The sequence below is a fragment of the Sorex araneus genome, chromosome X, assembly GCF_027595985.1.
Source record: "Sorex araneus isolate mSorAra2 chromosome X, mSorAra2.pri, whole genome shotgun sequence".
NCBI classification, from domain to species: Eukaryota; Metazoa; Chordata; class Mammalia; order Eulipotyphla; family Soricidae; genus Sorex; species Sorex araneus.
The window spans coordinates 359342180-359358510 of NC_073313.1; the positions used below are offsets into that span (position 1 = coordinate 359342180).

Here is a 16331-nt window from a genome sequence, read left to right on the forward strand (position 1 = left end):
TTTAGTAGCTATGGGAATCTACTTGAAGAGGAAAGTCTTCATTGTTCTCTCCCAGCCATCCCTCTGGACTAGGAGCTACCAAATGTTAACCTGCTAACCCGGTGCTAACATAAGGAAATGGTGATAACTGCCAGCAGATGAATTGGGAAAGTGGGGTGAAAGAGGAGCCTGTCTTGTATTGGGCCTACGAAGCAAATGAACCCCACAGTCCATGTCAGGATGTGGAACAGTAATTCGAACTGCAGGAGGGCTTGTTTTGCTTCCTATGTTGAAAGAAGCTAAAACAGAGTGATTGGGAGAGGCAGTTTAAAGGAGCTTCAGCTAAAAGACAGTTCCAAATATAAATTTGAAAGGAAACTAAATCCGAAACTTTCCACGTGGTATGACATCATCATGGCCCTTGAAGCTTGTGGATGCGTTTACTCGTGTACCCTCCCCAGTGAACGCATCAGTTGACAAATGAGCACTGTTGAAACTGAAATGTTCTCATTAGAAAACAGGCAGTAAACTAAGATTCTTATCTTTACCTCTCATCGTGACCACTCTGCCTCACAAGCATATACCCTGTGTGGGGATGAACGGACCACAAAGGTTACTGACCATCCTGGGTGTAGGATTTGTGAGCATATTTTATAAGCATGAAGGAAATTTGGTGTTTTCTTCAGATATTTTTCTCAGCATGTTCATTTTAATGTGATTACCCTAATCTACTGGAAGCTATAAATGTCCGTGCATCTCGCTTACCTCCCAAACTCTAGCAAGGAATAAATAAGTTATTGACTGACAAGGTGAATAATTGTTTATGTCAAATTCTCCGTATTCCAGATAGGTGGAAGTTTTCCAGCAGCTTTATGATGGACAATCATAAAACACTTGGTGTTCTGAAGAACTTGGCAAAAGACACAGTTCATACAGCTATCTTTCGATGTATTTATCTGTATCACTGAAAATCCAGGGGGAGGTTTAAATAGAAATTTTCGAGTTGGATCTACTTGGAGTTTATTCCATACTGTTCTGCCTACTAAATAAACTGGTTTAACAGTCTGGAACTAGGTCATGGAGAAGAAAGTCAGTAAAACAAGCCCCTGAAAAATATAATTGCCCTTGCATTTTGCCTACTGGAAAGACAGGAAGTTTTCTTCAGACATGAGACCTTTGAAGCCCTTAAAAACATCATTTGTGAAATAAAAACATGAGATTGTAAGCATCTAATTGCATTTTAATTTGTAGCACACTGAAAGCAACTGGAAGCTGAAACCTTTGAGAAGTGACAGGAAGCTGTTAGAAAACTGAATAAAGGCCCTCTCAGATTTTAAATTGCATAAATAGAAATGCTGCTTTCCATTCCCACCCCACCAAAAGCTCATTCACTGTGGCTGGCTAAGGACTATGAGTCTTAATGTTTAACCCATTCCAGGGCACTCTTGTACAGATGGTCTCTGAACTACACATTAGAACACTGATGTAGATAACTATTTCCCAGAGTGTGTGATACCACCAGGGAGTATGAGGAGAGGAGTAATAACCTTAATTCCATCACCTCAGTGATCTAGAGAGAGCAGTAATAACTTTAAGTGCAATTGGGGGTGCTTTCTTTGCTGGAAAAAAGTAGAAATCTAGAGCACTGAGTGATTTTGTGGTTTTTTTTTTTTTGAAAGCGGAATGCCTTACAGTGAGCCAAATAAGCATGAAAATCTCTGGCATAGTTAAAACTAAATAAAAAGCATCTGAACCTGATCAGTTGTCAGGTTACTTTATTAAATCATTCAGTGAATATTTGTATGTGCCAGGCACTTTGCTAGAATTATATTCTAGTCAAGAAGATAAAATAGAGGCTGAAAAGACAGTACAGTGGGTAAGGTGCTTGCCTCGCATGTTGCCTACCCACATTCAATCCCCAACACCCAGAATGGTCCCCTAAACACCCCTAGGAGTGATCACTGAGCACAGAGGCAGGAAGAAGCCCTGAGCATTGCCGGGTATGGCCCAAAACAAAAATAAATTATTTGTTAAAAAAAGATAAATTAGTGTAATAAATGTGTAATGGTTTAATAAATAAAGCAGTTATCTTTAATTTTTACATACTTTTTTTCATCATTCAAATAATTGTAACTTAAAATCAACTCTTTTTTAATTATTAAACCCCTTGGACAGGGTTGAAATTTATCTGGATTATACTCAATCCAGGTAAACCAGATCGCATTTATGTATTCTAATAAGATACAGACTTAAGGCTGTAAAACGCTCTCTTTGGAATTTAACACAATAGAGTAAACGCACATTACCCAAAGTGCCTGATCAGTGGATGTAATCTGCATTGTTTTTGAGTTAACAGTGTGTTCAGTCAAGCTGTCCAGAACCAGCCTGCGCCCGCACAGTCCGGAGTATACAACAACATGAGCATCACCGTGTCCATGGCAGGGGGAAACACAAATGTTCAGAATATGAACCCAATGATGGGCCAGATGCAGATGAGCTCTTTGCAGATGCCAGGAATGAACCCCGTGTGCCCTGAACAGGTAAGCGGTACAGTCGGTGCAGTGCACATACCTCACCATCCCACGCCGCAAGGGAAGTCACATATGTGGATGGTTACTAGTTTAAAATGATGACACTTCTTTGTTCTTTCCCATTACTTTGGATCATTACTGTCCCTGAAGACATAGATGAGAAATTTTACAGAGCTTTTTAAAATTTAATCTCATGAGATTTTTTTTATTGCTTTGGATTCTTTATAAATGATACATTTACTACCTTCTCTTCAAACAGACCCTGTTGCATTCTGAACACATTTTTCTCTTTCAAGTCAATAAACATTTATTCAGTATTTACTATATACAAAGATATCAAGATGGAGCGATAGTACAGCAGGTAGGGGGTTTGCCTTGTACGTGGCAGACCTGGCTTTAATCCTTGGCATTCCGTAGAGTCCCCTGAGCAATGCCAGGTCTAATTCCTGAGTGCAGAGCCAGGAGTCACCCCTGAGCATTGCCAGATGTGACCCAAAAAGCAAAATAATAAATAAAACCTTAAAAAATAAATAGATATCTCTGTTGGAGATACATGCAAGCAAGTTGGAGAGATATAACATGAATAAAAGATTATTTGACTATCAGGACGTAAGATCTGTGTAAAGGATCAATAGTATAGCAGTAAGGCCTTTCCCTTCCATACAACCAACCCGAGTTCAATTTCTGGTACCTCATATGGTTCCCTGAGCCTGCCAGTTATGACCTCTGAGTGAAGAGCCAGAAATGTAAGTCCTTAGCACTGCGAGGTATAGCCCAAGTATCAAAAAGAAAACAACTATGTAAAATATGACCCCCTTGGATGGACCATACATATTTATATCAGATGAGGGGAACATACAACTAAGATTTAAAAGGAAGGAGATCAGCTCAGGAAAGGCTTCATGGACATTTTGCCTAAGGAAAAAGGGTAGGTGGAGAAGATATTCAAGACTGGTCATCATAGCCTGACATGACCGGTCAGGATTAGAGGTTGAAAAGCCTAACATATCAAAAGGATATTTACCTTAAAAAAAAAAAAAAGGATATTTACCTTATGTTTCGAGTAGGCTGTATGTGTTTACATTACTGTAAGCGATTGTGGCCATATGTGTGTTTATAGTGTGTCCTGGACCCCTAAAGAAAAAATTAGAATGACTAAATTCAGAGTGATATTTAAGAAGCCCATCAGAATAACTTCCTGTAATTGCTGTCTGATTATGAGCAACCAGAAGCTAGACTCTGGTCACTAAGCATTGCCATGCAGCCGTGACTTATAGCAAGTCTAAAAATGGAAAAACACTGATCAACTTCTCTTTTTACTTTTTTTATGGAATTCAGCAATCTCTGCCTTTTAATGGTGGTTTAAAAATCCGTCGTTTGTGACCAGACAGAGATAGGGTTTGATCCTTGGTATCACATATGGTCTCCGAACACTGTAAAGAGTGATCCTTGTGTATTGCACCAGGAGAACTGCCACACGTGGCTGCAAAACTACTGAAAAGACAGCACAGCGGTTGTTAGTACAATGTCTGTGTCCAGCCCAGAGCACAGAGCCAGGAGTAAGCCCTGGGCACAGCTAGGTGTGATCCTCAGGTCCCCAGGCATCACCATGGCAACCAGGGAGTCCCTGGCATCACATCCTCAATCCCTAGCACTGAATTTCAGACCTGGTGGCCAAATATCACTGCAAGTGATCCCTGGCCCACCCACTTCTCCAATCACAAAAAAGAATGGTTAGCTTACTTAGGGATTTTTGGTTTTGTTTTTATTTTTCATTTTTGGGTGGATTTTTTTTTTGGTTTGTTTATTGTTTTCTGGGGGTGTTTTTGTTCGTTTAGCTCTTAGTCAGCTGTGCTAAGGGCTGACTCCTGACTCTGAGTTCAGGTATCACTCCCAGCAGGGCTCAGGGGACTCTGTGTGGTGTCAGGGATCAAACCCAGGTGGACCGTGTACAAGGCTAGCACCTCACCCCTGTTCCTCTGCCCCTTAGCTCACTTGAGTGGTTGCTTAAGAATTTCTAGTATCATCTTCAACACATTCTTCACGTGAAATTCTGTCACCTCGTATATTAGAATCTTAGAATAGTTTCTTTTCACTTTTCCCCATTTGTGCTATTGTTGTTGTACATAGTTATGTCTACATGTTATAAGTCCCACAATATATTACTTGAGGGACTGGAGTGATAGCACAGCGGGTAGGGTGTTGCCTTGCACACGACCAACCCGGATTCAATTCCCAGCATCCCATATGGTCCCCCGAGCACTGCCAGGAGTAACTCCTGAGTGCATAAGCCAGGAGTAACCCCTGTGCAATGCTGGGTGTGACTCCCCCAAAAAAACACCAATATATTACTTGAGCTCTCTCCCCAGTTCATTATTTCTTTTATATTGGTTTTTTGGGGCACACTGGCAGTCCTCAGGTGCAACTCCTGACAGTGCTCAGGGACTAAAGATTGAACCAGGGTCAGCCGCATGAAAGGCAAGTGCCTTCACCCCAGTACTATCTCTCCAAATTCCCTTCTTTTTTTTTAATTTAAATCTATTTATACTCTGTAGATCTGTTTAATACAGATCCAGATTTTGGTCTGGCATCATTTTCTTTCTGTGTCTGCATATGTCTTTGTTTCATCTTGATCTCTGAAAGTCCTTTCCCTGAATTCAAGGTTGACAGTCAGCTCTCAGGATTTAAAGTTGCTGTTCCACCTCAGAATTCTGTTATAATATGTGCTGTCATTTAAATCTTTGTTCCTCAATGCATGATTGATTTGGGGAGGGGCTGAGGAAGGGGACATACCTGGAAGTGCTCAAAGCTTATTCCTGGCTCTTCACTTAGAAATCACTTCTGGCAGTGCTTGGGGGACCATAGGGGTGCTGGGGATCGAACCTGGGATCAAACCTGGTTCGGCCAAGTGCAAGGCAAACGCCCTACCCCATGTCCTATTGCTCCAGTCCCAGTGATTGATTTTTTTTTCCTTTCTGCATGCTTTTAAGATCATTTTCTTTATCATTCATCTAAAGTAATTGGATTTTAATATTTATAGATGTGATTTTGTTCCTTTTGGTTCTTGTGCTTTAGGTTCACTGAGCTTTTCGATTTATGGCTTTACAGTTGTATCAAATTTGGAGAAATATTGTCTGTTGTTTCTTTAAATTTTTTTTTTTTGTATATTACCCCTTTTATCTCCTCGGTCAGAGAAGAGATCCCAATTTATATGTGTAGAAAACCACTTAAAGTTGTCTCACTACTCATTCATTCTCTGCATTTTAGGGGGTTTGTAGGGGGAAGGGGTGAAGGGTCAATTATTTTTTCCCAGTGTGTGTCATTGAATAGTTTCTGTAGCTACTGTTTAAGCAAGTCACTCTGTTCATTTTTATCCATTGTGTTTTTTACCTTAGTCATTGCTATTTTTGTGTCTAGAAGCTCAGTATAGACCTTTTCTTCTGTCTTCCTTCTCTCACTAACCTAGCTGCCCCCTATCTTCTCGAACATACAGAATTCAGTTAGTGGAACAATCATCTCATCGTGCTTGCCTATCGTACCTACCATCTACGTCACTTCAGGTTGGGGTCAGTTGATTGGCTTTTTAGTAGGAATCATATTTTTCAGCTAATTTATGTGCCTGATGATATTTTATTAGAGGGCCGGCATGTAGATTTTATCTTGTTTATACTCCTATAAGTATTCTTGAGCTTTGCCCTGGAAATGAGACCAGAGCTGTGTTCTGCCGGGACCAGCCAGTGTCCCCTCCTCTGGAGCCGTCCCAGCCCACCCCTAGTGCCCCGTGGTGTTTCCCTCTGGTACTGGGATCGGTGCTTGTGGCCAGCTCCGTGTGACCTTAGGGAGTTATTCCATGTACATCTTCTCAGGTGACTCTGTCCTCTGGTTTGGAGGGTTCCTGAGCAGCCTGTGGCTGGAGGGGACCTTCTGTGCTGCTCTGGAACCTTCTCTCAGTATTGCTCTCTCTCCTCTGTCCTCTGACGTTCTGCCTTATGAAGTCCAGTAGCCTTGGCCGTCTGAGACTTCTGCCCTCATCATACACGCTGCCAGGCTCTGCGTGTGCCTCCTGTCCCCGTGCTGCAGCCTGCACGTTCTCTGCAGGCGGTGGGTCCAGGCTGCCATAGGACTCCCCTCATTGTTTTCCTAACTTTTTTTGGGGGGTTGGGCAGCTCCACAGCAGCGCCTCCCTAGCAGGGCTTCACTCAGGGACACTCTGGAGGCTGTGAGGTGCCAGCGACGGAACCCAGGCCTGCACAGGACTGTCCTCAGCGCCACTCCTTTGAGTTCATGCTCCAGACTTTTAAGCATTTCAGCATCATTCTCCTCAATTTGTCTAGTGCCTTGAGGATCTTCGTTTCACATATTTTGCCCAGTTTTTCGGTTGACTTAGGTAGAGGATAATCTAATTCCTGTTACTGAATCTTGACCAAAAGCAGAGGTCTTTCACTCATTAACTTACTGGGTATCTGTGAATTAACTTTTTGTTGGCTCTTGCTGTGTATCCCAATACATAGGACATAGCTCTCAGTGAACTTTCACAAACTGAACACGCTCTCACAGCAAGCACTCGGGTGGAGAAACAAAACACGCCTGACCTCAGTGGTTCTAACACCCCCCGCTGCTGTCTGCCGCCCAGTGAGGAGGGCCCAGTCCTCACTGCCCGCTAGGTCACGGTGCACTGCCGTGCCTTGCACTTCTCCTTTCACCTCCTTCGCTTTTTCTGCAGGTTTCTGAGATTGTTTTTCATTAAAGAAGTTCATCTTCAATTTAAACAGCTAGCTCGTAATTCGTTCTTGTATTTACCTTTGATAGATCAATGATCCAGCGCTGAGACACACCGGCCTCTACTGCAACCAGCTCTCATCCACTGACCTTCTCAAAACGGAAGCAGACGGAACCCAGGTCAGTAAGAAAAGTCCAAAGATCAGAGCTGTCAGACGCTTCTAGATGCAGAAGGATTGTGTGTGTGGAATGGTGCTTTTGAGAAGCCTGACCTCGGGCGTCGGCCTGGGGATGAGTCCTGGCTCCACTCTTCTTAGCTGTGTCATCCTGGGCCCCTCAGGGAAGTTCCCCGAGCTGCTGAATAACCAACAGAACTAACAAACTACTTCCGGTAGGACTGTTGAGAGGGTGAAATGAGACCAGATTCCAGATTCAACCCAGGCTTCAAACGGGCTAAAGAGATCATAGTTAGTGGCCACTAATCATAACCAAACACAGAACTCAGCCCCGCCTGTGAACAGTGTCCCTCCCAATCCCCCGGTGAGTTCACCCCAAGCACAACACCCGCTGTGTGCCCGCCGGCTCCTGGACAATGGTCGTTTCGAAACAGCACAGCTACCAAAATGTGTCAGATGCCTACATTCTCCCGAGCCTAGACACTCTGCAGGTTTAATCCGCTTCTGGTTTAATCTCTATTTTGGGTGGTCTAGGTGGGGAATTGGGGCACTCCTGGCAGTGCTCTGAGTTACCCCCTGCTCTCTTCTCCCCCCTGTGGTGTCCCAGGCTCCGTGAGGTGCTGGGGATTTAACTGGGGTTGGCCTCGTGCTGGGCAAGCACCTTAACCCTTGTTCTATCTACTCAGCTCTGGTTTAGTCTTTAGTGTCCTAATAAATATTAATTAATACAGACGTTTTTCTTAAATAGAGACAGACATTTGAGACATCGAAACCCGGAGGAAATGAGCAAAGGAAGCTTGATTTGTGAAATGCTTAAGAATTTGCTAAGGCATGACCTGTCCTATCTCACTTAGGCCTCCCTCCAGCACTAGAAGCAGGTAGTGTTATCCATTTTTCCCCCCACAGATGAAAGAACTGAACCTGAGGAGGTTAAACTGCCTGCGTAATTTTCAGACCTAGAACATGGCAGAGCTCAGGCTCAAACCTAAGTTTCTCCAACACCAGATTCAGGCTCCTTCTAGCACACTCCCTAGGACCTACTGAGAGATCAGCCCCGTCCTCCCGTGCACAGTGTCAGATTGTTCGAGAAGGCCAACCTAGTGTCGCGAGTACTTCAAAACCAGGAGTCACAGCTGAGAGGAACAGATCCGTCCTAGTGGTTCTACCTTTGTTCTAGAAGGCGCACTTTCAGAAGAGCATTCCTAGGCGACAGGGCAGGGAAGGACAGCCAGCAAAGCAGCGTGGAGAACGGGGTGGTAGTCTTGGAGGTCGGGGGAGAATGGGGAGGAGGTGATGTGGGATCCTGAGGGGTAGAGGACATGGAAACACGACTCGTTTACTGGAGACCTGAGAAGCCAAATCCGCTGAGAATAAAGGGTGGTACCAAGAATTCACAGGAACTAAACCTGGCAAAGTCACTGGTGGGGGGAGCACTTTCTAGGGACCTTGAAGGCTTGATGAAGGGGCTTAGCCCTGCAGGGGAAGAGTGGGATAGTGCTAGCATGAGGCTTTATCTCCCGGGAGGAGGGGGAAGGAAGGGACTAGAAGCCAGCACAGGAGAAGATTGGGGTGGGAGCTGCGTCCGTGGTCCGCGCATCAGAGACAGTGTTGGATCCAGCAGGCGACAAGAGGACCATGAGGTGGAGAAAACAAAGTTTTCTTTCACCAGATGGTTTTGCAAGTTGCACACCTCCAAAGCTAGGGGCAGCCTGAGGAGCTGGTAGGATTAAACGACCAAGTTTGTCCGAGTTCCTGAGACCTGGTGCAGTGTTTAAGTTAAAGTGAAAACTGCCCACGGCAGGGATAGAGCTGAGCTGCAGAGCACTTGCTTTCCACGCGTGACGCCCTAGATTTGATCCCCGGCACTGCAAAAACCAGACACTAAGTTCTCACTTTGTTCTCACCTGGGAAATCTTAACCTTTGGTTGCATCTTGCTTTGCTTGTTGTGATATGGAGCCAGCATCAGAAGTACCTAAGGGGGCTGGAGCAATAGCACAGCGGGTAGGGCGTTTGCCTTGCACGCGGCCAACCCGGGTTCGATTCCCAGCATCCCATATGGTCCCCTGAGCACTGCGAGGGGTGATTCTTGAGTGCAGAGCCAGGAGTAACCCCTGTGCATCACCAGATGTGACCCATTAAGAAAAAAAAAAAAGTCAGAAGTACCTAAGGTCTGGTGTAAAGCACCCCATTTTTTGGATTGTGGTTTTGTTTGGGGGGTTATACCTGGGAGTGCTCAGACGCTCTCCCAGTCATGTTCTAGGGGCCATCTAGTGCCAGGGATGCAGCCAGCCTCCTACATTCCAGGTCAGCTTATGAGCTCTCTCCAAACTTAAGGCACCTCCTTTTTTTATTTGAGGGGAGGGGGCCACACCCAGCATTGCTCTGAGCATGCTCTTTGTCCTGAGCTCAGGGATCGCTCCTGGAGAGCTCATGGGGACTGTTGGGGTGCTGGGGATCAGACCCGGGATGGCCACATGCAAGGCAAGTGCATTAACTGCTGTACTATTGCTCCAGTCCTCAGGAACCTCATTTAAAGAAAAATGGTATTGATTGAGATTATGTCATATACAGTACTTCTCGCTATGATGGTTTCTCATGCATATAATTCCTACACCGTACCCATCACCGTGTACCCACCTCCCTCCCCCAAGGACCCTGACTCCTCTCCTTCCAAACCTCCCCTCCCACCAGCTCATTTGTATGAACCAGTTAAAGCACTCCCATTCGTTCTTAGGTGGCAGCAAGTGACTAAATGTTTACATTTTAGATTTGATTTAACAATTTTGGTTCTAATTTCAAAATCAGCTTTATTTAAAAAGCATTCTTTAGGGCTGGGGGTGTGGTCCACTGTTTCCGTGGCATGTCTTGTTAATGTGAGCCTGGGTTTAGCCTCTGTCACCACACACAAAAAAACTTTCTTTGCGTGTGTGTGTGTGTGTATGTGTGTGTGTGTGTGTGTGTGTGTGTGTGTGTGAGAGAGAGAGAGAGAGAGAGAGAGAGAGAGAGAGAGAGAGAGAGAGAGAGAGAGAGAGAGAGAGAGAGAGAAAGTGATATGATAATCAAGGTAGTTTTTGTCAAACAAAACTTACTTTTAAAAGTGCAAGAGGGTGATGGGGCACACAGGAAATCTCACAATGGCAGGGTGGAACTGGCCCTGCTCCCACCCCAGACGAGACTCCGAATGGCTCCTCCACTCCTGAACAGCCATGATCCCAGAGGCACACAAACCAATCTCGGAACGCAGCGGCTGCTGGCAGAAATACCTCTGGACTTAATTACTAAAATACCAGAATTCCAAAACCACTGTTGCGGCCGTGCAACATCATATGCTCTTTATTATCAGCAATAGAAAACAAATTATCTAATGATGCCTTTTCGGCAGGTCTGATTGTTGGGGGGAAATTCCAAATAATAATTCTGGGTTTTCTGTCAAAAATTGAATGTAATCAAAGTAAAGAGAGAGCAAAGTGAAAATCATCTGCCACACAGGCAGGGTGGGGGGTGGGATGGGGGTATACTGGGGTTCTTGGTAGTGGAACATGTGCACTGGTGAAAGGATGGGTGTTTGATCATTGTATGACTGAGACTTAAACCTGAAAGCTTTGTAACTGTTCTCATGATGGTTCAATTAAAAAAACAACAACAACAAAACAAACAACAAAAAACCCAGAAAACTTGATTTGAAGTAAACACTATAAAAAAATGTAAAAAAGAAAAAGAGAGAAGGCGGGAAAAGAAAGAGAGGGAGCGATGGGGAGAGAGAGAGAAACAAAAAAAAAGTATGAGAGGAGTGAAAGAGGGGAAATTGAAATGTATGTTCAGGAGAGAACACAGCTTCTCTAGAGTGGAAATAAGCAGCAAAGAAACAGAGACACGCGCTCGAGGGAGAACCCGGGCTGGAAGAGTGAGCCCAAAATGCTTTCTTTAGTTTTATCATGCCAGTGACAAAGTTGCTCTTTTGTGGATGCCAGGGATCAAATGCAGGGCGAAATGCATTCAGGCCTGTGCTCTACCGCTGAGCCTCATCCTCAGTCTCATTGACAATGTGTTTAAGTTTTGGGGGACAGAAAACACTTTCTGCTCTGCCCCAGAACATCATGTGTTGAAACTTAAAATTTCATATTGTTTTATATTATTCAGTGTCTGAAGACACTGTAGCTTGGAACCAGGGAGATGGCTCAAAGGAGTGGGCCCAGACTTGGTATACAGGAGCCCTGCGTTCAATCTCTAGCATCACATGGTCCCCTAGCACCGCCAGTAGTGCCCCAACCCCTAAAATGATAAGAAAATTACACTTTGGGGGCAGGCAGTAATGTAGGGTAGGGCACTTGCCTTGCAGATGGTCAGCCAGGCCCATCACCACCAGGAATAAGCCCTGAGCACTGTTGGGTGTGACAAAAAAAAACCATATATTGCTTCAGTGACACAATCATTATGTTGTAACCCATTCTGAAATCTCTCTTCACTTCCAGTGTATTTTGTATTTGCCCCACAGAAGGTGGGAGTGAGTTCAGCAGAATCACAGAGATGGACATATGGGAAAGTAGGGGGAAGAACAGGATGATGACAGGGCAGGGCGAGAGGCGAGTTTCATTTGGATGAGATGAGGCTGAGGAAGAACTTGGAGGATGAGAAGCAGGAAGAGGGCTGGAAGGGGGATCACTGGGCTGGGAGAGAGGAGAGAGGGTGCGCGTGAGTTACTGGGAGCCCAGAGGCCACTGGAGAATGGGTAGAGACAGCGCAGATGTGTTCTGGGGTTTTTGTTTTGTTTGGGGGCCTCACCGGCTCGCCCACAAGCATGCCAGGGAAGCACCCTACCCGCTGTGCCACCTCTCCGGCCCCGAGAGGGGGTGTGTTTTAGATACACAAGGAAGAGTCCAGAAGAAGAAAGCCAGAGGAAGGAGATGCAGGGAAGGAGAAAAAATTAAAACCCTGGGAAGGAGGAGGAAGTGGAGAGAAACAAGGTAGGGGGAAGTGATGCCGACTTAAGGCCTTAGCAAAGCTGCACTCGCTCGTTCACCTGATCTTCGAGAAAGCAGGGTGAGCTGTAGATGGATTCAGGACGCTGTCCACTCAGGATGGATAGTGGGAATGGTTGACAAGTAGCCCAGGAAGGTTGATGGAAAATAACATCTATTCAATTAGGAGGGTTTTAATAAAAGATGAGTGTAAGTGGCATGAATCAATTAGTGATGAATGACAAAAGGAAAGAAAAGAAAAGCATCACGTACCTGGAATAGTCCATGAACCTTTTCAACATGAGGAACAGTTTAGCCAAAGGCCTGAGCTGCTCCCAGAGGCACTTGCATGTCGTGGGGGGCCTCCCTTCTTGTCTGGAACATTCACCAGTGAAGTGTTGGCCCTAATCAGTTCTACAGATGACCTTTTTAATAAGGCTGTTTGGTAAAACTAACTTCTGACTTTGTTTTTCCAATAGAAAGTGCTAAACGATGCAGTCAGACAGTTGTAAGAAATACACGTGTTATTACTGACAGTAGATAAAGGGAAAGAAAATTCACACTGTTTTCAGCTAATAGTTTACTGTTACTTTTAGCTCATTTGTTTAAGCGGGTTGTCTAACAGGAAAAAGAAGTTAAGTATAAAATTGTGGTACTAATATTTCGCTGTGATTTTAAAGGCAACATGTACAGGAGCTATGAAATAGTCTCTAGAAGCCACGCCTGGACATGAGCTTCAGTAATGCCGATGTTCTGATACCGAGTTGTGGTTTTATGGTGCTAAAACTGGGTTCGAGCCCTTAATGTGCTAACAGAAAGATTTTTTTTTTAATCCCACTAAAGTATTTCCTAGACCGCTTCTAAGCCACTCTTCCAAATAACAGTTTTTAAACCCGCCACCGGCTCCCCAGCGCGGCCGCAGGGCCTTGCCCGCTCTTTGCGATGTTAGCCGTGATGCCCACTCTCAGTCTTGACGGCAGCCCCGTGGGAGGCCTGATGACCATTCCACTTTTGATTTTAATTTTAAAGTGTGAACTTTCCAGAACCCTGAGCAAAATGAGTGCAGCGATTTTCTTTTTGTAGGACAAGAAGACAGAAGAGTTCTTCTCTGTGGTGACTACAGACTAGAGGAATGCTCTAGTGAGTTCCCACTTCACGTAGAACCCACTCATAAGCCGGGGGGGCAGGCCCTTCTGTCTAAACACATCTTTCGTTTGTGTCCCAGCAGGTGCAACAGGTTCAGGTGTTTGCCGACGTCCAGTGTACAGTGAATCTGGTAGGCGGGGACCCTTACCTGAACCAGCCTGGTCCACTGGGAACTCAAAAGCCCACGCCAGGACCCCCGGCCCCCCAGGCCCAGCAGAAGAGCCTCCTTCAGCAGCTACTGACTGAATAACCACTTTTAAAGGAATGTGAAATTTAAATAATAGACATACAGAGATATACAAATATATTATATATTTTTCTGAGATTTTTGATATCTCAATCTGCAGCCATTCTTCAGGTCGTAGCATTTGGAGCAAAAAAAAAAAAAAAAAAGAAGAGAAAAAAAGTTCACTTTTGTTGGGAGATTGAGAGGTGTTTTTTGTTTCTTTATTTGTAAAAGGCCTTGGATATTGACAAAAATAACAAGGCAGAACCGTTGGACAATCTATTTCTTGAGCCAAATTTAATTATTCTTATTTTTGTAATCAGTCATTGGCTTCTTATCTGGATGAAGGCTTGGGGAGGAGACCCCAAAGGACCAGTTCTAAGGGGAAGATGAAGCTCCGCCTCCTCTGGTCAGTCGGACGCCAAGGAAAGGGGCCGGTGGCCTCCGCCTGCCTCCTCCACCAGGCCGCCCCGGCCGCCCCGGACCCACAGCCCTCCCCGCCCCTCGGGCAGCTTGTGTACAATCAGCTTCTTCTAGCAACTCCGCATCGGTTGGCTCCAAGACAATATTTTGCCTCCATATATGTACCCCTCCTCCTTTTTTTTTTAAAGATGGACTTAAGCCAAGATGCCTCCAGGAACGGGGACAAAATGAGTATCTTCACAGAGGAATCCAAAAAGATGCAGTTTGGGGGAAAATGCAATAATGTTGATGTGATGGGTAAAGGACTAAAAGCAAGTTTTGTCAATTATTGTAGATACAATTTTCTGATTAAATCTGGAAGGAAAAAAAACAGACAGCCTGTTCTTTCTGCTTTTATTGTATTAATGGCTGAGGTAGCTAAAGTTATTTAAAATAAAATTAAATTTATGATCCAAGTAGCTTATTTTCCCCTTTAATCTCACTGTAAATATATTTGATTTCTTGTAGTTGATTTCCTTCTGTTTAATTTTCTGGGTTTATGATCATACTCTTGATTTTTCTAAGTATGTGTGTGAACTCTAGCATTGATTGAATTGCAGTTACATTTGGCTATTACTGCTTCATTATTTTAATAACTGTGATGCCATGTTACCAATTTACTCTTGGGTCAGATCCAGATGCCACTGCCGGAAAGGGCTGCTCGTGGTGGGCTGAGGCCACTGCCCGGAGCAGCTCCACTCGGTCCCCGGGCTCACAGCAGCGCGAGGGCTGCTCAGAACCAGAGAAAAGTAGTGCTCCAAGAAAATCAGCTGTTTTCATTGACTTTTGGGAATTTGAGTTTTCATCAGTGCAAAAACAAATTTCTCCTTCCTGCCCTGAGGCACATTGGTACCACATTTTGCCTTGGTCTCTGTTGTTTTGCCACCTCTGGTCGCATCCTGGCCTCTGAGTCGCGGACCCAGCGAATGGCCTTTCTAGTTCGGGAAGTTCTGCTCCAAGGCCAGGAAAACTATAATACCAGGAAAGCTAAGGTATTATGGATGAAGCAAAGGTAGCCCCCATCTTTTGCCTTTACCCGCACCCCGGACCGGTGACCGATGACAACATCTGGCATTGTGCACCAGCTCCCTCTGCCTCTGGGGCAGAGACAGGCCATAAGAACTGAACTCACGATGAAAGAGGAACACGGACTCCGACATCAAGGAAGAAGCCATTTCCCCAGGTCCTCTGTTCTGAATCTCAGAGTACCCCTGCCCCCCAATAATCATGGAGCTGCAGATGTCTCCTTTGGACAGCATCTATTCAGAAACTACTCCGAATATAAAGATGGGTGGAAGGGCTTGTGTGGGTGGCAACTATGAAACAAAAAAAACAGGACACTCAGTTACAAACATTATCTCTTTTAGTTTTCAGAAAGTGCATCCCTGGTTTCATTCATTCCCCGCTTGAAAGCCCGGCCATATTACTCTAGTCCCTGCCAAACTGCTCTAGGAGGTCATTTCTGCTTTGTTTGTGATTTGGTTGTGCAGACTTCAGGAAGTCCACTTTTAACTTCAGCATTCCAGATGAAGTTTCCTGACTCACTGCTTTTGCAGAAGGAACTAGAAAAAAAAAAAAGGGAAAAAGTGGTAAGGAAAATCAGAGATGCTAACATCCCCCCCCCATCCCAACTGCACCTTAAAAGTATGCATGTCACCTTCAAGGTTTTATAATTGCACTGTTTGTTTTATGTATGTACAGATTAAAATTATTGCTACATTTGAGGAAAATAAAATTGCTTGCTTCTATGTAATTCCTGTCAATCTACAGGAAATTCACTTTTCCAGCTACTGAATAGAATTTGTTAACAACCTCATGGGTTGTCTCTTTATTTACAGTGAAGAAATGAAATCTGCAGATATTACCCTAGCCCATAATGACTAAGGCGTAATTGAAGGCTAGTCACAGAGAGGATCCCTGAAGCCTGAGGTCCTCTTCCGCAGCCTGTTTCTGCACCAGGGGCCATAGAGGCCCAGTTAGGCCCCCAGTGCAAAAGCCTTGTAAATGGGGGTTCAAGGCATGAGACTAGGGATCCAAGCAGTAGGAGAGAGGGGCCACAGGAAAGACGGTCAGAAGGGACCACAGTCGGAAGAAGGTCGAGAACCTAGTGCTGCATTACTCTTCCACAAGCAA

At 44.8% G+C, this 16331-nt stretch overlaps 1 protein-coding gene across 11 annotated transcripts in view; it reads left to right on the plus strand.

Annotated features, from left to right (window-relative positions):
• The window catches only part of NCOA1 (nuclear receptor coactivator 1), a 216641-nt gene extending 200690 nt beyond the window's left edge, over positions 1–15951 (plus strand). For 6 of the 11 annotated variants that reach the window (XM_055122558.1, XM_055122564.1, XM_055122561.1 and 3 more), the window contains exons 21-23: positions 2336–2519; positions 7320–7409; positions 13590–15951. In XM_055122558.1, coding sequence (XP_054978533.1) covers positions 2336–2519; positions 7320–7409; positions 13590–13760 — 445 coding nt within the window. In that variant the 3' untranslated portion in view covers positions 13761–15951. Of the gene's footprint in view, positions 1–2335; positions 2520–7319; positions 7410–13447; positions 13505–13589 lie in introns of all 11 variants that reach the window. The other 5 variants (XM_055122566.1, XM_055122568.1, XM_055122563.1 and 2 more) reach the window with 3 other exon arrangements.
• The last annotated feature ends 380 nt before the right edge of the window (positions 15952–16331 follow it).